Genomic DNA, 26,784 nt, shown 5'->3' with positions numbered 1-26,784 from the left:
GTGTCTGGAATAAGCTGCCAGAGGTCGTAGTAGAGATGGGTACAATCTTGTCTTTTAAAAAGCATTTAGGCATTTACATGGGTAAGATGTGTATAGATGGATATGGGCCCAAACGCGGGCAATTGGAATTAGCTTAGGGATTAAAAAAAGGGCAGCATGGACAAGTTGGGCCAAAGGGCACGTTTCCATGCTGTAGACGTCTATGCCTCCGATGTTGTCATGGGGAGACATACTCCTTATACTCCTATGACTGTGTGGCCAAATTCCTCTCCAACTTTGTGGAATTTACTATTTACCATTTATATAGATGATCTGGAGGAGGGAACCGAGTGCAGGGTGTCGAAATTTGCTGATGACACCAAGATTGGGGGAAAGGCAAATTGTGCGGAGGGTGTGGAGAGTCTGCAGAAGGATCTAGATAGGCTGGGCGAATGGGCCAGGAAATGGCAAATGGAATTTAATGTTGGCAAGTGTGAGGTGGTCCACTTTGGTAGGAAGAATGGTAGGAAGGACTATTACTTACGTGGCGAAAAACTGCAGCAGGCGACGTTGCAGAGGGACCTCGGGGTCCTTGTGCATGAGTCGCAAAAACCCAGCTTGCAGGTACAGCAGGTGGTCAGGAAGGCGAATGGGATGCTGGCCTTCATAGCGAGGGGAATTGAATATAAAAGTAGGGAGGTCTTGCTGCAGCTGTATAGGGCATTGGTGAGGCTGCAGCTGGAGTACTGTGTGCAGTTTTGGGCGCCGCACCTGCGCAAGGATATTTTGGCCCTGGAGGGAGTGCAGAGGAGGTTTACTAGGCTGATACCGGAGTTGAGGGGGTTGAGCTATGAGGAGAGGCTGAATAAACTAGGCTTGTACTCGTTAGAGTTTAGAAGAATGAGGGGAGATCTCATTGAGACGTATAAGATGATGAATGGGATGGATAGGATAGAGGTGGAGAGACTCTTCCCGCTCAAAAAAGACAGTAGGACTAGGGGGCACAGCCTCAAGATAAAGGGGAGGCGGTTTAGAACGGAGTTGAGGAGGAACTTCTTCACTCAAAGGGTGGTGAATCTCTGGAATTCTCTGCCCGTTGAAGTGGTGGAGGCTGCCTCGCTAAATATTTTTAAGAAGCGGGTTGATGGGTTTTTGATAAGAGAGGGGATTAAGGGTTATGGGGAGAGGGCGGGAATGTGGAACTGAGCCACAATAGATCAGCCATGATCTTATTGAATGGCGGGGCAGGCTCGAAGGGCCAGATGGCCTACTCCTGCTCCTATTTCTTATGTTCTTATGTTCTTATGTTCTTAATTCACTACCCCAAAGTGCAGTGGATGCTGGGACAGTGAGTAAGTTTAGGGGGAGTTAGACAGATTTTCGATTGGTAATGGGTTCAGGAGTTATGAGGAGAAGGCAGGAAAATGAAGATGAGAAACATATTAGCCATGATCGAATAGCAGAACAGACTCAATTGGCTGAATAGTCTAATTCTGCTCCTATATCTTATGAATTTATGAACTTACGAATTTCACCCAGGCTGTGTCCTTTGACAGTGTTTGTAATAATCTATCACCTACCAACTGCACCTTTCTGGAGTTTATATTCTAATACTTTTGGCGTTATCGCTGCCTTTCCTTGGCTGCCTGGTGGTAATATTAAGTTTCCAATGTTAAAAGGGACCCTTTAAACATTCTCCATTACAGACTGATTCCCACTAATTGGAGGACATTGCTGTCTGATGCTGCTTGTAGTTCCTGAGCCCCTTTCTCTGCATTCTCAATGACAAGATTATTTCAGTGGCTTTTTTTAAAGCCCAAATTCTGTTCTGCCAACAGCCTCTTTTGGGTGGTTAGATCATTTTTGTGCCACGTACCAACCTATTTCACAACATTTCACAACAGGGGCAGTCCAAATTCACAGTGTTCCACTAATTTCAGCAAGCTCACCAGGAACTCCGTTACAGATTCCTGAGGAGTTCTCCCAGCCGTAGTGAAGTGATATCTCTGTAAAATTACGGGGGGTTTCAGGTCAGTAGTGTTTTTCTGAATCAGGTCTACTATGTCATTAAAAGTTTTTGAGGTGGGGACATTTGGATAGGAAAGTCAGGATCCCTACATACCGTCAACAAGGTCACATTTTGGTTTCCATCTCCTTTAACGTTGTTAGCATGGGAGAAATAACACATGTTCTCCAAAGGGCTCCAGTTTTCTGAGAAGGGATACGATGGCTGGAATTTGACTGCCCCGCCCACTACGGGACTTGTAGCAGGCAAGGGGCAGACAATGGAAAGAGCTGTTGACTCGGGCAGGATTTTATACTTCAGGATGAGCGAGGCCATAAAATCCTGCCTAATGGCTTTTTCTTACCAGAGCCGATTGTTGACTTAGAGACATAGAAAAACTACAGCACAATACAGGCCCTTCGGCCCACAGAGTTGTGCCGAACATGTCCCTACCTTAGAGATTACTAGGCTTACCTGTAACCCTCTTACTAAGTTCCAATTACTTCTCCAAAAGTCTCTTAAAAGACCCTATCGAACTGACCTCCACCACCGTTGCTGGCAGCCCATTCCACTCACCCACCACCCTCTGAGTGAAAAACTTACCCCTGATATCTCCTCTGTACTTACTCCCCAGCACCCTAAACCTGTGTCCTCTTGTGGCAGCCATTTCAGCCCTGGGAAAAAGCCCCTGAGAATCCACTCGATCAATACCTCTCAACATCTTATACACCTCTATCAGATCACCTCTCATCCTTCGTCTCTCCAAGGAGAAAAGGCTGAGCCCCCTCAACCTATCCTCATAAGGCATGCTCCCAATCCAGGCAACATCCTTGTAAATCTCCTCTGCGCCCTTTCTATGGCTTCAGTTGATAAAGAAGGATAGGATAAACTATGAAGCTGGGCTAGCGCTTAATATAAAAAAGGATAGCAAGAGTTTTTATAAATATATAAAAAGGAAGAGGCTGGCTAGGGTGAACATTGGTCCCTTAGAGGATGAGAGGGGGGACTTAGTGGTAGGGGATGGGGATATGGCTGAGGCCCTGAATAACTTTTTGTTTCTGTCTTCACGGAGGAGGACGTGAATAATTTGCCGGGTGTTAGCGATGGAAAGGTGGTAGGACTGGAGGGTCTTAATGACATTACTGTTACTAGAGAGGCGGTGCTCGACAGACTGGAGGGACTGATTGTGGACAAGTCCCCAGGACCGGATGGAATGCATCCGAGGGTCCTGAAAGAAATGGCGGAGGTGATAGTGGATGCCTTGGTGATTATTTTCCAAACATCACTGGATTCCGGGGAAGTGCCGGAAGATTGGAAAACGGCTAATGTTACGCCGTTGTTTAAGAAGGGTGCCAGGCAAAAGGCAGGGAATTATAGGCCTGTTAGTTTAACGTCTGTTGTAGGTAAAATGTTAGAATCCATCATCAAGGAGGAAATAGCGAGGCATCTTGAGAGAAAGTGCTTCATAGAGCAGACGCAGCACGGTTTCGTTAAGGGGAAGTCGTGTCTGACAAATTTATTGGAGTTCTATGAGGATGTGTCTAGGGCAGTGGATAGAGGAGAGCCGGTGGATGTGGTGTTTCTTGATTTTCAGAAGGCGTTTGACAAGGTACCTCACAGGAGGTTATTGCAGAAGGTCAGGGGGCATGGAGTTGGGGGTAGGGTGTTAGTGTGGATAGAGGATTGGCTGTCAAATAGGAGGCAGACAGTGGGGGTCAATGGGTGCTATTCGGATTGGCGGATGGTGACTAGTGGAGTGCCCCAGGGGTCGGTGCTGGGGCCTCAGCTATTTACCATTTATTTCGATGATCTGGAGGAGGGAACCGAGTGTAGGGTGTCGAAATTTGCTGATGACACCAAGATTGGTGGAACGGCAAATTGTGCGGAGGGTGTGGAGAGTCTGCAGAAGGATCGAGATAGGCTGGGCGAATGGGCCAAGAAATGGCAAATGGAATTTAATGTTGGCAAGTGTGAGGTGGTCCACTTTGGTAGGAATAATGGTAGGAAGGACTATTACTTACATGGAGAAAAACTGCAGCAGGCGACGGTGCAGAGGGACCTCGGGGTCCTTGTGCATGAGTCGCAAAAACCCAGCTTGCAGGTGCAGCAGGTGGTCAGGAAGGCGAATGGGATGCTGGCCTTCATAGCGAGGGGGATTGAATATAAAAGTAGGGAGGTCTTGCTGCAGCTGTATAGGGCATTGGTGAGGCCGCAGCTGGAGTACTGTGTGCAGTTTTGGTCGTCGCACTTACGCAAGGATATTTTGTCCTTGGAGGGAGTGCAAAGGAGGTTTATTAGGCTGATACCAGAGTTGAGGGGGTTGAACTATGAGGAGAGGCTGAATAAACTAGGCTTGTACTCGTTAGAGTTTAGAAGAATGAGGGGAGATCTCATTGAGACATATAAGATGTTGAATGGGATGGATAGGATAGAGGTGGAGAGACTCTTCCCGCTCAGAAAGGACAGTAGGACTAGGGGGCACAGCCTCAAGATAAAGGGGGGGCGGTTTAGAACGGAGTTGAGGAGGAACTTCTTCACTCAAAGGGTGGTGAATCTCTGGAATTCTCTGCCCGTTGAAGTGGTGGAGGCTGCCTCGCTAAATATTTTTAAGATGCGGGTTGATGGGTTTTTGATAAGAGAGGGGATTAAGGGTTATGGGGAGAGGGCGGGAAAGTGGAACTGAGCCACGACAGATCAGCCATGATCTTATTGAATGGCGGGGCAGGCTCGAAGGGCTAGATGGCCTACTCCTGCTCCTATTTCTTATGTTCTTATGTTCTTATGTTCCACATCCTTCCTGTAATGAGGCGACCAGAACTGAGCACAGTACTCCAAGTGGGGTCTGACCAGGGTCCTAAATGGCTGCAACATTATCTCTGACTCCTAAACTCAATTCCTCGATCGATGAAGACTTATGGAAGTTGCCTGGAGAGAAAGAAAAAATTCTCCTCGTTGCCAATGTTGTAATTCAGGCAAACGCCAGTTTCCTATTACACACTTTATTGTTGACCAACGGAAAGAACTGCGCCTATGACTTAGTCAGGTAGTCTCCAATAATGTCCTGTAATAATGGTCCAATAAGATAACAGGTTTAAAAGCCTGCAGTCCGCTTCTCATTGAGCGAAACTCTGCTTGCTCAATAAGGTAGCTCATTCATAAAATCATAGAATTTATGGCACAGAGACAGGTCCTTTGGCCTAAACTGACCAAAATGCCCATCTAAGCTCACCCATTTGCCTGCATTTGGCACCTATCTCATTAAACCTTTCCTAACCATGTACCTGTCCTAATGCCTTTTAAATGTTGCTGCCTCAAGACTTCCTCCGGCAGTCCATTCCACATACGTACCACCCTCTGTGTAAAAAAGTTGCTCCTCAGGTTCCCATCAATTCTTTCCCCTCTTAACTTAGTCCTATCTCCTCTCATTCTCAATTCCCTGACCCTGGGGAAAAGACTGAGTGCATTCACCTTATCCATGCCTCTCAGGATCTTACAACCTCTATAAGATCACCTCTCAGTCTCCTACGCTCCAAAGAAAAATGTCCTAGCCTATCCAATCTCTCCCTATAATTCAGTCCCTTGAGTCCTGGCAACATACTTGTAAATCTCTTCTGCACTCTCTCCAGTTTAATAACATCTTTCCAGCAATAAGGCGACCAAAACTGAACATAATACTCCAGAAGTGGCCTCACCAACCTTCTGTTCAACTGTAACATAACTTCCCAACTTCCATACTCAGTGCCCTGACTGATGAAGGTCAGCATGCTAACAGCTTTCTTCACCACCCTATCTACCTGTGACTTCACCTTTAGGGAACCGTGCACCTGAACTCCAAGGTCCCTCTGTTTTACAATACTCCCTAAGGTCCTACCATTCACCGTGAAAGTCCTATCTTGGTTTGACTTTCCAAAATGCCCCTCATAATCTTGTACATCCCAATCAGGTCATCCCTCAGTCTACTCTGCTCCAATGAAAACAACCAAAGCCTGTCCAACCCCTCTTCAATGTTTTATCCCTTGTAGCATCTTGGTGAATCCCCTCTGCACCCACCCCAGTGCAATCACATCTTTCCAATAATGTATTGAGTTAAAAATTGGGAAGTCATGTTGCAGCTTTATAGAACCTTAGTTAGGCCGCACTTAGAATATAATGTTCAATTCTGGTCGCCACACTACCAGAATGAAGTGGAGGCTTTGGAGAGGGTACAGAAAAGATTTCCCAGGGTGTTGCCTGGTATGGAGGGCATTAGCTATGAGGAGAGATTGGAGAAACTTGGTTTGTTCTCACTGGAGCGCTGGAGGTTGAGGGGTGACCTGATAGAAATCTACAAGATTATGAGGAGCATAGACAGAGTGAATATTCAGAAGCTTTTTCCCAGGGTGGAAGAGTCAATTACTAGAGGACATAGGTTTAAGGTGCAAGGGGCAAGGTTTAAAGGAGTTATATGAGGTTGATTTTTTTACACAGAGAGTAGTGGGTGCCTGGAACTCGTTGCTGGGGGAGGTAGTGGAAGTGGATACGGTAGTGACTTTTAAGGGGCATCTTGACAAGTACATGAATAGGATGGGAATAGAGGGATACGGTCCCCAGAAGGATAGGGGGTCTTACTTAAGTCGGGCTGCATGATCAGTGCAGGCTTGGAGGGCCGAAGGGCCTGTTCCTGTGCTGTAATTTTCTTTGTTCTTTGTTTTAATGTGATGACTAGAACTGCACACAGTACTCCAGCTGTGGCATCACCAAAGTGCTATACAACCCCAACCTGACTTCCCTGTTTTTGTAATCTATGCCTCATTGATAAAGGCAAGTGTCTCAAAAGCACTTTTCATCACCCTATTAACATGCCCTTCTATCTTCAGAGATCTGTGAACAAACGTGTCAAGGTCTCTTTGTTCCACAGAATTTCTTCATGTCCTGCCATTCATTCCTTGTCAAATTACTCCTTCCAAAGTGTATCACCTCAGGGTTAAATTCCATCAGCCATTTATCTACCCATTTGAATGGGCCTGTCTATGTTTTCTTGTGGCCCAAGACACTGCTTCACTGTTAACCAGCCAGCCAATCCATATACAGTAAGACCTAGACAACCTTGTGGCTTGGGATACTAGGTATCAAGTAATAATCATGCCATTAAGTAGGAACGTTCATGCCACTAAATTGCCAGACAATGACCATCTCCAATAAGATAGATTCTGGTCATGTTCCCTTGGCATTCAATAGCATTCCGTGGCATTATCAGTGAATTTCCCAGTGTCGACATCTGGAGAGTTACAATTGACCAAGAGCTGAACTGAACCAGACATATGAACACTGCGGCTACAAGAGAAGGTTGGCATTTGGAAATTCTGCATCTAACAACGCACCTCCTGACTCCCAAAGCCTATCCACCTCTAAAGGCGCAGGTCGACACACGTGGCAGCAATGTGTGCCATCTACAAGATGCACTGTGGCAACTTACCATGGATCCTTCAACAGCACCACCCAGCTATGCTATCTGGAAGAACAAAACTGGCAGCTACAGGGGAACACCACCATCCACAAGTTCCCATCCAAGCCCAATGCCATACTGACTTGCAACTGGACACAATTCCTTCAATACTGCTGGGTCAAAATACTGGAATTCCCTTTCTAAACAGCACTGCTGGTGTGGAACTCGAGGTGGACAGCAGTGGTGCAGGACAATGGGAATGGCAATAAATGATAGTGTAGTCAGTGATGTGCGCACACCCTGAAATAACATTTAAAAGAACAATGTGAACAGCTCCCTATCTACTCAGACTAGACCACTCTTTAAAATACCTTCTTAATCTTCTCTTCTCAAAAGGAATGGTCCTTTATTCTCCAATTTCTTGCCCAACCTGTCATCCCTTGAACCTGGAACCATTCTTGTGAATCTTTAATGCACCATTTCATGTGCATTCATACGCTTCCTAAAGTATAGTGCTGAGATCTGGAGACAATGCCCAGTTGACGTTGAAGCTGTGTTAAACACAACTTCCTTAGATTTGAAATAAATGCTTCTCGTTTAGAAGTCCAGGATTTTGTACTTTTTTTCAATTGCTTTCTCAATTTGCCCAACTATCTTCAACGATTTTTGCACATGTACCCCAGCATCCACTTTATCAGGTGCACAGATCACTAAAATATCACTGATAGGCTAAAAGAAACAATCTAACAGATGAATGGAATGATTAACCTTGGTAGGAAAAATGAGGAGAGACAATATGACATGAAAAACACAATATAAAGTTAGTGTCTACATTGAAATTCAGTTATTCCCATTTACTTCATCTGTCAATGCCCTTCTAATTTTACACTTCTATTTACACTGTCTTTCTATCTGTCAGCAGAAAATTTGGATATTTGGCTTCCTAATTCTTTGTCTAATTTGGTAGTAGACACAGTGACTGGTTGAGGTCCCTTTGCTGGACATCCCGCTGGGACCCTCCTCTCATGCCAGTAAATTCATTGTCTCCAGTTGTCTCTGTCTGAAACTCTAAACATTTTTGTTATGTTTGAGGAGGAATTCTTTTCTTAGATGGAAGTGAATCAGTGGAATTCTTTACTGCAGAACATTGTAGAGGCTGCATCATTAAATATGTTCAATGCTGAGATAGACAGATTTTTACTCAGTAGAGGAATCAAGGATTAAAGAGATATGGCCAGAAAATGGAGTTGAGGATTATCAGATCAGATTAGCCATGATCTCATTGAATGCCTGAGTAGGCATGACAGGTCAAATGGCCTAGTAATGCTTCTACCTCAGATAGGCTTATGGTTTTGTTTCCTGACAATAATGCCATTTAATATATGGAAGAAGATTTGTCAATGAATTCTCATGGGATGTACTGTGAGTTTCGAGATTTTATTCTGAGATTTAATCATCTTCCTACAGCATCACTGTTACTACATTGGTTCCATCAGAAGATTCCCTGGATCCCAGGTCTCTGCAAGCACCTGCTCAGGACTCAGGTAAAAAGATTAACAATTTCTGACTAATTTTACTCAGATTTAGGCTAAAATATTCAAGTTTTGATCTGTAGTTGATAGTTCAGTCGGGATATGGGATGTGTATTCAGCAGAATGAGTGTCATTCATTGTGCAACTGTATGAAATGTTATACTCCAGAAAGCGAATGAAAGTATACAGCTTAACCATTCTTCACATATTTTGTCAGGCATTTACTTTTATTAAGTATCTTATGTCACTGACAAAGGTATATTTTCCCTTCTTGAACCATCCCGAGTTCTTGACGCAGTTAATCATACCATCCTCCACTAACACCTTTCCACTGCTGTCTAGTTGGATGGGACTGCTTTCTCCTGGTTTCATTCTTACCCAATCAATCGCAATGTCTTCCTTCCCTGCTACCCAATGGTACCTATGGTGTCCCTCCGAGACGCGCTCTTGGTCCCTCTTGCTTCTCATCTCCATTCTGCCTTTTGGTGATATCATCCAAATGCAAAGTGTTTGTTTTAATGACACCCAGCTTTACCTTCCCACCTCTCTCTGTTGAAGATAAAGAGATGCAAAAGAATGTACAGCCTGGTCAGGTGCTGATTGATAAGACAGTGCCAGATCGCTTTAAATAATTTACTTGTGTGAGTAAAGTTTTCTCATGTGCACCAGAAGGAATAGGTAAAGAAGCTAAAAGTGCATGAGACACAGGGGTAAGTCAATTTTTGTTGGCAAGAGAGGAGAAGGTATGTTTGGAAAGAGTCAGGGATCAGTGCTGTGACCTTTGCTGTTTGTAATATATATAAATGATTTGGAGGAAAACGAAACTGGTTTGATTAGTAAGTTTGCAGACGACACAAAGGTTGGTGTTTTTGTGGATAGCGATGAGGACCATTAGAGGATACAGCAGGATATAGATCAGTTGGAGACTTGGGTGGAGAAACGGCTGCTGGACTTTAATCTGGACAAATGTGAGGTAATGCACTTTGGAAGGTCTAATACAGATAGGAAATATACAGTAAATGGCAGAACCCTTAAGAGTATTGATAGACAGAGGGATCTGGGTGTACAGGTACACAGGTCACTGAAAGTGGCAGTGCAGATGGAGAAGGTTGTCAAGAAGGCATACGGCATGCTTGCCTTCATCGGCCGGGTCACTGAGTTTAAAAATTGGCAAGTCATGTTGCAGCTTTATAGAAGTTTATTTAGGCTGTACTTAGAATACAGTGTTCAATTTTAGTCACCACATTACCAGAAGGATGTGGAACATAGAACATAGAACATAGAACATTACAGCGCAGAACAGGCCCTTCGGCCCACGATGTTGCGCCGACCAGTTACAAAAACAATGACCCACTAGCCTATACCAATCCCTTTTCGTCCATAAACCTATCCAGAGATCTCTTAAACGCCCCCAAACTAGACGCATTTACAACTGCAGCAGGCAGGGCATTCCAATCCCTCACCACCCGCTGGGTAAAGAACCTACCCCTGACATCCGTCCTGTAGCTACCCCCCCTTAATTTAAAGCCATGCCCCCTCGTGCTAGCTTTCTCCATCCGAGGAAAAAGGCTATCACTATCCACCCTATCTAAACCTCTAATCATCTTATATGTTTCAATAAGATCCCCTCTTAGCCGCCTTCTTTCCAACGAAAACAACCCTAGATCCCTCAGTCTCTCCTCATAGGACCTCCCCACCATACCAGGCAACATCCTAGTAAACCTCCTCTGCACCCTCTCCAACGCCTCCACATCCTTCTTGTAATGCGGGGACCAGAACTGCACACAGTACTCCAAGTGCGGCCGCACTAGAGTAGTGTACAGTTGCAACATTACACTGCGACTCCTAAATTCAATCCCCCTACCAATAAACGCCAAGACACCGTACGCCTTCTTGACAACCTTATCTACTTGATTCCCAACTTTCAGGGATCTATGTACACACACACCTAGATCCCTCTGTTCATCCACACTATTCAAAGTCCTCCCGTTAGCCCTATACTCGACACATCTGTTGCTCCTACCAAAGTGAATTACCTCACACTTCTCCGCATTAAATTCCATCCGCCACCTCTCGGCCCAGCTCTGCAACCTATCTAAGTCTCCCTGCAGACTATGACACCCTTCCTCACAATCTACCACACCTCCAACTTTGGAGGCTTTGGAGAGGGTACAGAAAAGATTTACCAGGATGTTGCCTGGTATGGAGGGCATTAGATATGAGGAGAGATTGGAGAAACTTGGTTTGTTCTCACTGGAGCGACAGAGGTTGAGGGCAGACCTGACAGAAGTCTACAAGATTATGAGAGGCATCGACAGAGTGGATAGTCAGAATCTTTTTCCCAGGGTGGAAGAGTCAATTATTAGGGGGTGCAGATTTAAGGTGTGAGGGGCAAGGTTTAAAGGAGATGTACGAGGCAAGTTTTTTACACAGAGAGTGGTGGGTGCCTGGAACTCGTTTCTGGTGGAAGTCATAAAAGCAGATACATTAGTGACTTTTAAGAAGCGTCTTGACAAATACATGAATAGGATTGGAATAGAGGGATATGGTCCCCGGGGGGGTAAGGGGTTTTGGTTAAGTCGGGCAGCATGACCGGTACAGGATTGGAGGGCTGAAGGGTCTGTTCCTGTGCTGTATGGTTCTTTGAAGACAGAACCAAAGTGCCTTTTCATTCATCAGCCATTTCTTTGTTCCCCATTTTAATTCCCCTATTTCTGACTGTAAGAAATCTACCAGTTCCAGTCTTCACCAATTTTTTTCTCTTCATATACTTGCTGAAGCCTTAGCAGTCAGTTTTTCTGTTTCCTACAAGCTTACCTCCATATTCTATTTTTCCTGACTTAATCATGCCTTTTTCCTCCTTTGTTGAATTGTAACCTGATCTCAATCCTCAAGTTTGCTATTTTTTTCTGACCAATTTGTGTGCCTCTTCCCCAGATCTAGCACTATCACTTATTTCCCTTGTAAGCCCTCTTTGCCATCTTTCCCATTTTACTTTTGCACCAGACAGTAATTAACAACTGTTGCCGTTAATCCAGACACTCTTTGAATGTTTGCCATTGCCTGTATTCCATTATCCCTTTGAGTAACATTCCCCAACAAATCACAGCCAAATCACACCATCATAGTTTCCTTTATTTAGATTCTGGACTACAGCTTTAGAATCAACTCTGGAACTCTCTGCCTTAATGAAGGATTCTATTCTAATACATTTGCTCAACAGAAGGAACTTAACACAACTAGATTGCCAATTATTCCTTTCTCAGTACACAATACCCAGCCAAGAATGGCTGGCTCTCTAGATGGTTCCTCAACATATTGGTCCAGTAGACCATCCTGTACACACTCCAGGAATTCTTCCTTTATAATATTATGATTAGATTTGCCCAGTCTATATGCAGATTAAAATCACACAAAATTACAGATGCTCCTTTGTCACATGTCTCTAATTTCCTGTTTATTGCCATTTCTAATATCATCATTACAGTCTGTGACCCACATAAATTCCCACAAATGTGTTTTGCCCTTGGTGTATCTCAGCTCAACCTCCACACCAATGGGGCTAATGGGTGTGACCTTCCAGCTTTGCCCTGCCTGGTGCAGATCACATCAATGGCATGTGGACTTAACTTCTTTGCCTGGCACCAAATGATTTGTAATCATCCCAGTCCCTTCATACTGGCTCAAACTGGATTGCCCAGTAATTGCGTGAGGCTGACGAGCATGAGGTTGATTGGATTTCAATCTCATTAACGAGTTTGGCACTTCCAGGATTTCCCAGCTCTTCAGCAGGATGTCAGGGATGATACACTATGAATTGTGAAGGAGAGTGAGGAGGTGAGTACCACTTAGCACTTATCTCCAGATGCAAAAGTAAAAGTCAGCTGCTGTCATGGTGCAGGATGGGGGGAGCTTCATAGAATCAGAGAATCCCTACAGTGCAGAGGAGGCTATCTGACCCTCAAGTCTGCACCAACCACAATCCCACCCAGGTCCTATTCCCGTAACTCCATACATTTACCCTGCTAATCCCCCTGACACTAGGATCAATTTAGCATGGCCTATCTACCCAATACGCACATCTTTGGAATGTGGGAGGAAACTGGAGCACCCGGAGGAAACCCACGCAGACACAGGGAGAACATGCACACTCCGCACAGTGACCTGAGCTGGGAATTGAACCTGGATCCCTGGCACTGTGAAGCAGCAATGCTAACCATTGTGCCAATTGCCATCCTGGCTTCAAAGGTGGGGGGGCAGGGGGTTGGGTTAGGCTGGACATTCACAGGTCAAGGGTCGCTACTGGGCTGGGGCTCATGTGGCGAGTATGTCTTGAGTTGAACAACTTCTGATGGGTTTCCTATGAGGTTGAGTTCAAATCCCACTAATGTCGCACCGGTTCCCCTGCCATCTGCCTGTTTGGAGTGGTTTATTGCCAACATTCCTTCTCAGTGCCCCGAACTGGCAGTAGGTCTGACAGCTGATGCATTGGTCAAGGGAGCTTGGCAGGTATGAACACAGCTGTTCATGAAGCATGAGCTGTGCAGTGCTCTCTACACTGTACACCCGTCCTGTGAAATCCTGGAGGGTGCTGTGCTCTAGTCTGTCTGAGCTGCACACCGTGTCTAGGAGCTAGTTTGCATCATACATTTTGGTGGGTGCATCCAGGTTTATACAGCAAGCTTTCCTCAAGGAGGACTTTCTCACCAGCCACCCTGATGCTGTACGTCAGCACTAGAGCACTCAGCCCAGTCTGCCCCATGGCAATGGCCTGGCTTATCAGGGGTCCATATCTGTGGGACTGGCCATTTAGGAAGTGCAGTCTTACACCAGCAACCTTGCAAAAGCACTGAGAGTGCAGAAGGCATCATGCCATATCATGTGAAGGAAGCTGCAGCTGTGTGGGAAGACATGTCACCACAGTGGGGGGCATGGTCCAGTGCCCATGGCCACTGAGAGAATGATGCAGTGCCAGTCTGTAGCCAGTTGAGGTAGGGCATGGCACTGGGGATTGTGTAGGTTTGTTAGCTTCCAGAATCATGAGGTCACAGGCTGCTGGAGGGATTGTGGGGTCTGGGATGGACAGTCTCTCCTTTCCTTCCTCCCAGAGGAACCATGATTGTTGAGATTGAGTGAGTAGAACTGGCAGAAATCCTCATTGCTGCTGTGAGGCCTGTGGCAAAGCCAACCCTGGCTGAAGGCCGCACTAGACATGGGGCTGCGAGTTAGGGATAGGACCCGGCCACCCATCAGCCTGAGGAAGGGACCAGACAATAGCGGAGAAGGAGATAGAACATGTGCCGCTGGAGATTCCACCTCAGCAGGGACACAATGCTGTTCCACATCCTGGAGGACCTGGCAGGGGAGGAGTACCCCTGCTCCCAGTGGCCATGCAGGCTACAGCAGCCCTGAACATTATTTTTTGCCACCCGTTTATTCCAGGCCTTGAGCAGGGACTTGTGTGGCATCCAAAGATGCGTGGGTTAGCTTGTTTGGTCATGCAAAGTTGGCCCTTAGTGTCAGGGGTTGAGCAGGGTTGGGGTTATGAGGTTAGGATCTGGGTGGGATTGTTGTCAGTGCAGGCTTGATGGGGCAAATCACCTCAGTCTGCACTGTATGGATTCTGTGATTTTGCAATTCAATGAGCCCTCAGTCATCAGCCCACAAGATCATCCGGGTGGCTGGACATCCCACTACATCCATTCTGACCTGGGTCAGGCCCAACAGGATACCCAGCTACAGGCTTCATGGCCATTGCCAGTGTGCCTGAGGTGCCGGGTGTTACATACAGCACATATGTTGCTTCATGAGCCCTATGATATCACGAGTGCCCTTCATCAACCACAAGGGGTTCCACTTACTGAATGTCCAAATTGTGTGTGGCACCATGTGTGTGCGTGCATACCATCTGGATAGCATGTATGACCATTCCAGGTAGCCAGGATGGCCTTTTGAAGACCAGGGCAACCCCCTGAGGACATGTTTGATGTGTGGAGGCCTGAGACCGAGGCAGAAATCTGCTCGAATGAGGTTCACGTTGCCACACAATCTGTCACTGAGCAGTGCATTGGCCTGCTCAAAGAACAAATAACAAGGAACAAAACAGCCTGGGAAACAGGCCCTTCGGCCCAACGAGCCCGCACCGCCATTTTAACATCATGAGTCCCCTCTCCACCCATGACCCTTGTCTATGCTTACGGCATTCCACATTGAGGGAAGTCTAATTTAGGGACAATTTGTTACACCAATCAGCCTAACAGCACATCTTTGGGGTGTGGGAGGAAGCCGGAGCACCCGGAGAAAACCCACGCAAGCACGGGGAGAATGCGCAAACTCCCACAGACACTGGCCCAAATCCATGTGTCTGCACAGCAAACAGTGATAGTCACTGAGCTGTTGTGTTGCCCAGTATCTGGTCCAGTTTAAGCACACACCAATGACGTGAAGTACTAGGCCAATCTCGAACAACCAAGATCAGCCCTCGTACGACCCATCGCGAGTATGCCCCTTGTTGGATAACAAGGCGGACCGAATCACCTGTGGATTAAAAGAGAAAGACATCAGTATCATCCACATCCTTATACACACATTCAAGGGAATCCCCAAGTGAAACAAGTGAGCCAGAAAAGATGTTGGGAGGTCCATAGGAATCAATTGATTCCCAGAGACGTCCCAAGGCTCCTGAACCTTATTTAAAACAGTCTCCTGTATCCCTCCATCTCCATCCCGCTCATGTGCCTAAGTAACTCTTAAACAACTCCAGCGTGCCTGCCTCCACCACCATGCTTGGCAGAGCATTCCATACCCCCACTACCCTCTGTGTGAGAAACCTCCCTCTAATATCCGAATTATACCTCGTCCCCCCCCCTCACCCTAAGCCCGTGGCCCCTCGTAATGTGCGTTTCCAACCTAGGAAAAAGCTTACCTCTGTTTACTCTATCTATACCCTTCATAATCTTATATACCTCTATGAGATCCCCCCTCAGTCACCGCCTTTCAAGGGAAAAGAGCCCCAATTTCTTCAATCTTTCCTCATACCCCAGTCCTTCCATACCAGGCAACATCCTAGTAAACCTCCTCTGCACTCTCTCCAGAGTCTCCACGTCCTTCCGGTAGTAAGGCGACCAGAACTGGACGCAGTACTCCAAATGCAGCCTAACCAACGTTCTGTACAACTGCAACATTAGACTCCAGCTCTTATATTCTATACCCCTTCCTATAAAGGCTAACATACCATAGGCTTTCTTCACCACACTCTCTACTTGCACTACCACCTTAAAGACTTGTGCACTTGCACCCCCAGGTCTCAATGCGATTCTATACTCCTTATCGGCTTACCCTTTACCATATAACTCCCCCCTACATTATTTCTGCCAAAATGCATCACCTCACATTTATCCGGATTAAACTCCATTTGCCATGTATCTGCCCAATCAACCAGCCTATCAATATCCCGTTGTATTGCCAGACACTGCTCCTCACTGCCCGCCAATCCAGCCATCTTGGTGTCATCAGCAAATTTGCTGATCACACCACCTACTCCCTCTTCCAAATCATTTATATACACTACAAAGAGAAGAGGTCCCAGTACCGAGCCCTGCGGCACACCACTAGTGACAGACCTCCAGCTAGAAAAGGACGCTTCCACTACTACTGTCTGACTCCTGTTACCAAGCCAGTTCTCAATCCATCGAGATACCTGTCCTTGTATTCCATGACCCTTAACCTTTTCTACCAACCTACCATGAGGGACTTTGTCAAATGCCTTACTGAAATCCATATAGACGACATCAACGGCCCATCCTTCGTCGACCGTTTTTGTCACCTCCTCAAAAAACTCTACCAGATTCGTAAGGCAAGACTTCCCCTTTACAAAGCCATGCTGCGTATCTTTAATCAGATCGCAATGCTCTAAGTGCTCATACATCCTATCCCTAAGAATCCTCTCCATCAACTTGCCTACCACTGACGTTAAGCTCACCGGTCTATAGTTACCCGGGCTATCCCTCCTACCCTTTTTAAACAACAGTACCACGTTCGCTATCCTCCAGTCCTCTGGGACCTCACCTGTGTCCAAAGAAGAGTCAAAGATTTGCATCAGAGGCCCAGCAATTTCATCCCTCGCCTCCCTAAGCAGCCTAGGATAAATGCCATTGGGCCCTGGAGATTTATCAGTTTTAATGCTACCTAAAAGCCCTAACACTTCTTCCCTCATAATCGATACTTCCTTCAACTGGTCTACAGCTCCCTCCAAGACTGTACCAAATACCAAGCCCCTCTCCTTCGTGAATACCGACGCAAAGTATTCATTGAGGATCTCCCCCATTCCCTCGGACTCTAAGCATAGTTCCCTTCCTCTGTCCCTGAGAGGACCGATTTTACCCCTAGCCACCCTTTTGCTCCTAACATAGGAGTAAAACGCCTTTGGATTTTCCTTAACCCTACCTGCCAAAGCCATTTCATGCCTCCTTTTTGCCCTTCTAACTCCCCTTTTGAGATCCCTCCTACTCTCTCTGTACTCCTCCAACGTTCTCTCCGTTCCCAGCTGCTTAGACCTGACATACGCCTCCCGTTTCTTCCTGACCAAGTCCTCAATATCCCTAGTAATCCACGGTTCCCTAATCCTACTTTTCCCATCCTTTCTCCTAACCGGCACATGCCTTTCCTGCACCCTTTGCAGTTTTCCCTTGAAAGACTCCCACATACCTAACGTGGTCTTGCCTTCCAACAGCCTGTCCCAGTCTGTATCCCTAAGTTCCTGCCTAACCCGGCTGTATCTAGCCTCCCCGCAATTTAGCACCCTCCCCTTAGGACAGCACTCATCTTTAATATCCTAAAGTAGACGGAGTTGTGGTCACTATTAGCCACATGGTCACCTACTGCAACCTCAACAACTTGACCCGGCTCATTGCCCAGAACTAAATCCAGTATCGCCCCCTCTCTAGTCAGGCTATCTACATACTGCTGCAAGGGTCCTTCCAATACACATGTTACGAATTCGTCCCCGTCCGACCCCCCAGTTCTAGGCACCTTCCAATCCACCCCAGGGAGATGAAAATCTCCCACTACAACAACTTTATTCTTCCTACACCTATCCAAAATGTCTTCACAAATACCCTCTTCCACTGCCCGTGGGCTGTCGGGCGGCCTGTAGTACACTCCTAGCATAGTAATGGCTCCCTTCCTATTCCTCAACTCCACCCACACTCAATTCCTAACTCCTCTATATTATCCTCCCTCTGCACCAAGAGGCATAGTGTCTGGCAGCTCCAACCCCTATCCGCTCCCCATCTATGAGAAAACCTTCAATACCCCCCCTACTTTTAGAAACCTTGTCTACTTTTCCAGAACCCTTGTCCACACTCCCCAACATTGTGTACCTCTTTCCTTCCTCTGAGGGTCACTTCGACATCACACCAGGTGATGGGCCTGAATCGGCCATGTCAGAGAGGCAGGCAGGAGGGTGATGACATAGAACAGAGAACACTACAGCACAAACAGGCCCTTCAGCCCACTAGTTGCGCTGATCACATCTATACCTACCAAGCCATAGAACTATCTGTAACTCCCAATCCCGTTAAACCCCATATACTCAACCAGGAGTCTTTTAAAAGACCCCAGCGAGTTCGCCTCCACCACCACTGACGGCAGCCGATTCCATTCACTCACCGCCCTCTGAGTGAAAAACTTACCCCTAACACCTCCAAACTTCATTGTGAGTCAAGCTGTGATGTTGTCCTGGTGTCACCTCAGTCTGACTCCTGTCTGTCTTCTAACTTCACAAGACTTCTGGAGTCATGAATGGGTTAGGGTGGAAGGCACCATCATTCAGCCCAGTGCTCCTGGGGTGCTTTCGGGAGGGCCTTGCTGGGCCTAGGGTTAAATGGGTGATGAGGCTGCCATTGTGAGCTGTCAGTTTAATGTGGGTCTCTGTGGCCCTCACTATTGGGATTGCTGGGGGTGCGGGGGGACGGGGGGATGGGGGGACGGGGGGACGGGGGTACGGAGGTGGGGGGGGGGGGTTGCCAGTAGGAGATGCTGAGTACAGATGGTGTCAGAAGCTCCCTGTAGGAAATGTGTCAAAGACAGAGGAGTTGCAGCGTTGAACCACAATATTCTTTAATGCTGCTTATTTTCAGTGCCAATAACCCTACTCCTAATTGTGGTGCCTGCCTTCTCCCGTGCCCTCTTGGTGCCTTTGCATCTTGTTAATCTTGCATGGCTGAGTGCTCCTCCCCTCCACCCCACAGTACACATGGTGGGGGAAGTCCCATGGCTTTTGATGCCCTTGGCAGTTGTCCCCTGGAGGACTGGGACCGGGAGAGCCTGGCTGACTGTCGGATGTCAAGGTGCAGCCAGGCCACCAAGTTGAGCCCCTGCCCATAAGAAGCCCCGATGTTTGGAAAGAGGGATTCAGAAGGGCAGGAGTCTCCTGGGTGGGATGGCCTCTTATTCTTCCCCCTCCCTAAAGGCAACTGTGGGCCCCCGGATACTCTGGGACTGAAGAGTAACTGGAGTGAGCTCCAGAAGCCTCTGTTTCACCTGGCACTGTGAAGGAGGCCCAGTGCTGTCTGAGCTCTCGGTGATTGCCCGATGATTCTGGACCAAGCTCTGGAGCTCGGTGAATGGTGCGGGTGATGCCTGTGACACCTGGTCAGTGCCTTCCTCCGACCTTTCCACTGGGGTGCTAGCAAGGGTCACAGAGGGGGTGCTGGTGGGGGTTGGAAAGAGGGTGTTGGTGGGGGTCTCAGAAGGGTGTTGGGGGGGTTGCAGGGGGGTGTTGGTGGGGGTTGCAGGGGGGTGTTGGTGGGGGTTGCAGGGGGGTGTTGGGGGGGGTTGCAGAGGGGGTGTTGGTGGGGGTTGCAGGGGGGTGTTGGTGGGGGTTGCAGGGGGGTGTTGGGGGGGGTTGCAGAGGGGGTGTTGGTGGGGGTTGCAGGGGGGTGTTGGGGGGGGTTGCAGGGGGGTGTTGGTGGGGGTCTCAGAAGGGTGTTGGGGGGGGTTGCAGGGGGGTGTTGGTGGGGGTTGCAGGGGGGTGTTGGTGGGGGTTGCAGGGGGGTGTTGGTAGGGGTCGCAGAGGGGGTGTTGGCAGGGGTCGCAGAGGGGGTGTTGGCAGGGGTCGCAGAGGGGGTATTGGCAGGGGTCGCAGGGGGGTGTTGGTAGGGGTCGCAGAGGGGGTGTTGGCAGGGGTCGCAGAGGGGGTGTTGGCAGGGGTCGCAGAGGGGGTATTGGCAGGGGTCGCAGGGGGGTGTTGGTAGGGGTCGCAGAGGGGGTGTTGGCAGGGGTCGCAGAGGGGGTGTTGGCAGGGGTCGCAGAGGGGGTGTTGGCAGGGGTCGCAGAGGGGGTGTTGGTGAGGGTCTCAGAAGGGTGTTGGTGGGGGTTGCAGGGGGGTGTTGGTGGGGGTTGCAGAGGGGGGTGTTGGTGGGGTTTGCAGGGGGGTGTTGGTGGGGGTTGCAGAGGGGGTGTTGGTGGGGGTTGCAGGGGGGTGTTGGTGGGGGTTGCAGGGGGGTGTTGGTGGGGGTTGCAGGGGGGTGTTGGTGGGGGTTGCAGGGGGGTGTTGGTGGGGGTTGCAGGGGGGTGTTGGTGGGGGTTGCAGAGGGGGTGTTGGTGGGGGTTGCAGAGGGGGGTGTTGGTGGGGGTTGCAGAGGGGGGTGTTGGTGGGGGTTGCAGAGGGGGTGTTGGTGGGGGTTGCAGGGGGGTGTTGGTGGGGGTTGCAGAGGGGGTGCTTGGAGGAGGGGAGGGGTCACAGAGGGGGTGTTGGTGGGGGTTGCAGAGGGGGTGTTGGTGGGGGTTGCAGGGGGGTGTTGGTGGGGGTTGCAGGGGGGGGTGTTGGTGGGGGTTGCAGAGGGGGTGTTGGTGGGGGTTGCAGGGGGGTGTTGGTGGGGGTTGCAGGGGGGTGTTGGTGGGGGTTGCAGAGGGGGTGCTTGGAGGAGGGGAGGGGTCACAGAGGGGGTGTTGGTGGGGGTTGCAGAGGGGGTGCTTGGGGGAGGGGAGGGGTCACAGAGGGGTGCTGACTCCTGAGGGCCCAGCCTCATCAGGCATTGCTCCTGCAAGACAAGAAACAGGGCAAAACAAGCTCAGTGCAAGGGAGGGGCAAGTATCTGGGAACTTACTTGAGACAGGAGATAGGGATGAAGCTTCTGTGGATGCTGGCTTCTGTGGCACAGCCTCACAGTGTCACAGCTAGCTTAGGTCCTGCTCTGAGAACTCCATTCTTCAATCCTCACTGGGAGATACCACTTGGAAGTTGCCTATCTTCTTCCGCTTCCTTCTGCTATGGGCCATCTAATCTTGCAGAAAAACTGGGGATGATTGAAAGTCTGGTGGCTGGTGGGCCCGGGATAAACGAGTGACATGTATTAGCACCGCGCATCACCAGGGAAGGGTTGTGACGAGTGTGCCAGAGGGATTTGAAGATGATGTTGGGGAGTCGTGTACTAGAAGGCTGTGGAATGTCAGGGAATGGATTGATGTGGACATACAAGTGTAACAGACGGGACTTATGTCACAATGTGATAGTTGGAAACTCATATGTCAACAAAATGAAAGAGTTTGTTGTTGACTTCAGGAAGCGTAGTGGAGAACATACGCCCCTGTATACGTTAACAGGGATGAAGTAGAAAGGGTTGACAGCTTTAGTTTTAGGCGTCCGGATTACCAACAACCTGTCCTGGTCCCCCCATGCTGACACTATCGTTAAGAAAGCCCACCAATGCCTCTATTTTGTCAGAAGACTAAGGAAATTTGGCATGTCCACTATGACTCTCACCAACGTTTACAGATGCACCATAGAAAGCATTTTTTTCTGATTGTATCACAGCTTGGTATGGGCTCTTGCTCTGCCCAAGACCACAAGAAACTGCAAAAGATCGCAAATGTAGCCCAATTCATCACCAAACCAGCTTCCCATCCATTGACTCTGTCTACGCTTACTGCTGCCAACAGAATTAAGGACCCCGCACACCCTGGACATTCTTTCTTCCACCTTCTTCCTTTGGGTAAAAGACATAAAAGTCTGAGATCACGTACCAACAGACTCAAGAACAACTTCTTTGCTGTTGTCATCAGGCTATTGAATGGATGTACCATATATTAAGTTGATCTTTCTCTATACTCTGGCTATGATTGTAACACAACATTCTGCACTCTCTTGTTCCCTTCTCTATTAACGTTGCGCTTTGTCTGAATAGAACCATAAAACCATAGACAATTACAGCTCAGAAACAGGCCTTTTGGCCCTTCTTGTCTGTGCCGAACCATTTTCTGTCTAGTCCCACTGACCTGCACTTGGACCATATCCCTCCACACCCCTCTCATCCATGAACCCGGCCAAGCTTTTCTTAAATGTTAAAAGTGACCCAGCATTTACCACTTTATCCGGCAGCTCAATCCACACTCCCACCACTCTCTGCATGAAGAATGCCCCCCAATATTCCCTTTAAACTTTTCTCCTTTCACCCTTAACCCATGCCCTCTGATTTTTTTCTCCCCTAGCCTCAGTGGAAAAAGCCTGCTTGCATTCACTCTATCTATACCCATCAAAATCTTATACACCTCTATCAAATCTCCCCTCATTCTTCTATGCTCCAGGGAATAAAGTCCTAACCTATTCAATCTCTCTCTGTAACTCAGCTTCTCAAGTCCCGGCAACATCCTCGTGAACCTTCTCTGCACTCTTTCAAACTTATTTATATCCTTCCTGTAATTAGGTGACCAAAACTGTACACAATACTCTAAATTCAGCCTCACTAATGACTTGTACAATCCCACCATCACATTCCAACTCTTATACTCAATACTCTGATTTCTAAAGGCCAATGTACCAAAAGCACTCTTTACGACCCTATTCACCTGTGACTCCACTTTTAGGGAATTATGTATCTGTATTCCCAGATCCCTCTGTTCTATTGCACTCTTCAGAGTCCTACCATTTACCCTGTATATTCTACCTTGGTTTGTCCTTCCAAAGTGCAATACCTCACACTTGTCTGCATTAAACTCCATCTGCCATTTTTCAGCCCATTTTTTTAGCTGGTCCAAATCCCTCTGCAAGCTTTGAAAACCTTCCTCACTGTCCACTACACCTCCAATCTTTGTATCATCAGCAAATTTGCTGATCCAATTTACCACATTATCATCCAGATCATTGATACAGAGGACAAACAACAATGGACCCAACACCGATCCCTGCGGCACTCTACCAGTCACAGGCCTCCACTCAGAGAAGCAATCCTCCACGACCACTCTCTGGCTTCTTCCATTGAGCCAATGTCTAATTCAATTTACTGCATCTCCATGTATGCCTTGCAACTGAACCTTCCTAACTAACCTCCCATGTGGACCTTGTCAAAGAACTTACTGAAGTCCAGGTAGACAACATCCACCGCCTTCCCTTCATCCACTTTCCTGGTAACCTCCTTGAAAAACTCTAATAGATTGGTTAAACACGACCTACCGCGCACAAAGCCAAGTTGACTCTCCCTAATAAGTCCCTGTCCATTCAAGTATTTGTAGGTTCTATCTCTTAGTACTCCTTCCAATAATTTACCAACTACTGACGTCAAACTTACTGGCCTATAATTTCCCGGATTACTTTTTGAGCCTTTTTTAAACAGTGGAACAACATGAGCTATGCTCCAATCATCCGGCACCTCACCTGTGGATAGCGACATTTTAAATATATCTGCCAGGGTCCCTGTAATTTCAACACTCGTCTCCTTCAAGGTCCGTGGGAATACCCTGTCCGGTCCTGAGGATTTATCTACCCTGATTTGCCTCAAGACAGCCAGCACCTCCTCCCCTTTAACCTGTATAGACATGACTTCCCTACTTGTTTGCCTTATTTCTGTAGACTCCATTCCAGTTTCCTTAGTAAATATGGATGCAAAAAACTTATTTATTAACTCCGCCTTTTCTTTTGGTTCCATATAAAGCTGTCCGCTTTGATCTTCATGAGGACCAACTTTATCCCTTACTATCCTTTTGCTCTTAATATACCTGTAGAAGCACTTAGGATTATCCTTCACCTTGACTGCCAAAACAGCCTCATGTCTTCTTTTAGCCCTCCTGATTTCCTCCTTGACTAGTTTCTTGTACTCTTTATACTCCTCAAGCATCTTATTTGTTCCCTGTTGCCTATTCATGTCTGACATCTCTCTCTTCTTTAGCAGAGTTGCAATATCCCTCGAGAACCAAGGTTCCTTATTTTTATTCACTTTGCCTTTAATCCTGACAGGAACATACAAACTCTGCACTCTCAAAATTTCTCCTTTGAAGGCCTCCCACTTACCAATCACATCCTTGCAGAGAACAGCCTATCCCAATCCATGCTTTTTAGATCCTTTCTCATTTCTTCAAATTTGGCCTTTTTCCAGTTTAGAACCTCAACCCGAGGACCAGATCTATCTTTATCCATGATTAAGTTGAAACTAATAGCATTATGATCACTGGAACCAAAGTGTTCCCTTACACACACTTCCATCACTCATTTCCTAGCAGGAGATCCAGTATCACATCCTCTCTAGTTGGTACCTCTATACATTGATTTAGAAAATTTTCCTGGACACATTTTACAAACTCCACCCCGTCTAGACCTTTAACAGTACGGGAGTCCCAATCTATATGATTGAAACATACGTCTGAAACATCGGAACGCTGGAACATTGAGCTGCCAGTCCTGTCCCTCCTGTAGCCAAGTTTCACTAATGGCTATAATGTCATAATTCCATGTGTCAATCCACGCCTTCAACTCATCTGCCTTTCCCACAATACTCCTGGCATTGAAATAGACACACCTCAGAAGTTTATTACCACCACACACAACCCTTCTATTTGTGATTTTGCATGAACTAAAGCATCAGTTATTTTCACCCCTGCTCCACTATCTGCTCTGGCACTCTGATCCCCATCCCCCTGCAAATCTAGTGTGAACCCTCCCCAGTAATACTAGCAAACCTCCCTGCCAGTATATTGGTCCCCTTGTAGTACAGATGTAACCTGTCTCTGTTATACAGCTCTCAGCTGCCCCAGAAGTGGTCCCAATGATCTAGAAGTCTGAAACCCTGCCCCCTACACCAGTTCCTCAGCCACCCGAGCATCGTACTCTTACCCTCACTGGCACATGGCACAAGGAGCAATCCTGAGATTACTACCCTTGGTGTCCTTTTTAACTACCTACCAAGCTGTCTACACTCACTCTTCAGGACCTCCTCACTCTTCCTTCCTATGTCATTGGTACCGATGTGTACCATGACATCAGGCTGATCACCCTTCCACTTCAGAATGCTGTGCACGCAATCAGAGACATCCCTGACCCTGGCACTCGGGAGGCAACAAACCATCCGAGACTCTCTGTCATGATCACAGAACCTCCTGTCTGTACCTCTGACTATCGAGTCCCCTCTCACTGCCGCTCTCCTCTTCTCCCCTCCCTTCTGCACTGCAGAACTAGACTGAGTGCCAGAGATCTGGTGTGCAAAAAACAATATATGTAAGAATAATAAATCAAACCAAGTCAAATCACCCTGCAGCTAGAATGAGATCATTCATTTCCTGGTGGCATTGGCACTGGTCCTCATTGCCAGGCCATGGATACTCCCTGCTGCAGCCACCACATCTCAGGACTCATTTCCTTCTCTGCTCCTGGGCTGTCGATCCTCTCGGGGGTACAGAGTGGCTGGCCTCTCCTCTAGAAACCTTCCAAGCTTCGTCTTCATGAAGCATGTCACTGCGCTGTGTGCTGCCATCCTTCTGGTGTGACTGACTGTAATTGCAGTGGTAATATTTAAATCAAGCTGAGTCAGACAGCTCCATATTGGGGTTTGTTCAGTGTTGCAAACTGTGGTCTGGTCCATGCTGGACAGACTGGCCTGGATTGCTCCAGTTTCTCATCATTACAACAATTAAACTGTGATCATACAAAAAAAGACCTAAGTAATGAATGAGTGAGAAAATTGGCTGAATGGTGTTCATTTTTCATCGAGCTACTTAGTGCAATTAAAGCACTTGGAGGTGATTCTTGCCAGAATGGATCTCAGGGTGCATGATTTGTCCAAAGTGGCTGCAGCCGTAATGTCATTAACAATGGGGAGCTTAACAACGCATACAAGGACAAGTAATGATTCAAATGACTACGAGGAAGCTTTTATCAAATAATGTTTATTTAAGAAGACAGTTAAAAAGAACAAAAATGAACAGGAGGAGGCGATGGCCTAGTGGTTAGCACTGCTGCCTCACAGTGCCAGGGACCTGGGCTCCATTCCAGGCTTGGGTCATATCTGCGGTGTCTGCATCGTCCCCCCCCTCCCCCGTATCTGCATGGGTTTCAGCTCAGTGCTCCGGTTTCCTCCCACAGTCCAAAAGACATGTTGATTAGGTGTATTGTCCATGCTAAATTCTCCCTCAGTGTACCCGAACAAGCAGTGAAGTGTGGCAACTAGGGGATTTTCACAGTAACTTCATTGCAGTGTTAATGTAAGCCTACTTGTGACTCACAAATAAACTCTAAACGTTATTCATTGGAGTTTAAAAGAGTGAGGGGGATCTCATAGAAACTTATGAAATTCTAACAGGGTAAGACAGAATAGATTCAGAAAGGATCTTGCCAATCATGAGGGATTCCAGAACTCGGGTCAAAGTTTGGGGATAAAGACCTGTTAGGACTGTGGTGAGTATGCTCGAGCCACTCGGGAGGGTTTAAACTAGTTTGGCAGGGGTGTGGAACCCAAAGCAGTCGGGAGACAGAAGAGAACGTTGAGGACAGCACAGAAGTCAAGGAGAGTACATTAAAGAGTAAAGTAAGCCTAGTATGAGGCAAGTCAGGCGAAAGCAGAGCAGAGAGCAAGGGA

The 26,784-nt window shown here is 47.5% G+C and overlaps 1 protein-coding gene across 1 annotated transcript in view; it reads left to right on the top strand.

Annotated features, from left to right (window-relative positions):
• The window catches only part of LOC145348472 (zinc metalloproteinase-disintegrin-like protein H4 subunit A), a 564,739-nt gene that overhangs the window by 118,876 nt on the left and 419,079 nt on the right, over window positions 1–26,784 (top strand). The window contains exon 5 of the mRNA XM_080196661.1: window positions 8,877–8,953. Within this exon, the coding sequence (XP_080052787.1) occupies window positions 8,877–8,953 (77 nt within the window). The remainder of the gene's footprint in view (window positions 1–8,876; window positions 8,954–26,784) is intronic.

The sequence above is a fragment of the Carcharhinus amblyrhynchos genome, chromosome 1 (assembly GCF_965287045.1).
Source record: "Carcharhinus amblyrhynchos chromosome 1, sCarAmb.v2.hapA, whole genome shotgun sequence".
NCBI lineage: Eukaryota > Metazoa > Chordata > Chondrichthyes > Carcharhiniformes > Carcharhinidae > Carcharhinus > Carcharhinus amblyrhynchos.
The sequence above is the reverse complement of the archived record's forward strand: the minus strand, read 5'-3'. Positions and strand labels throughout refer to the sequence as shown.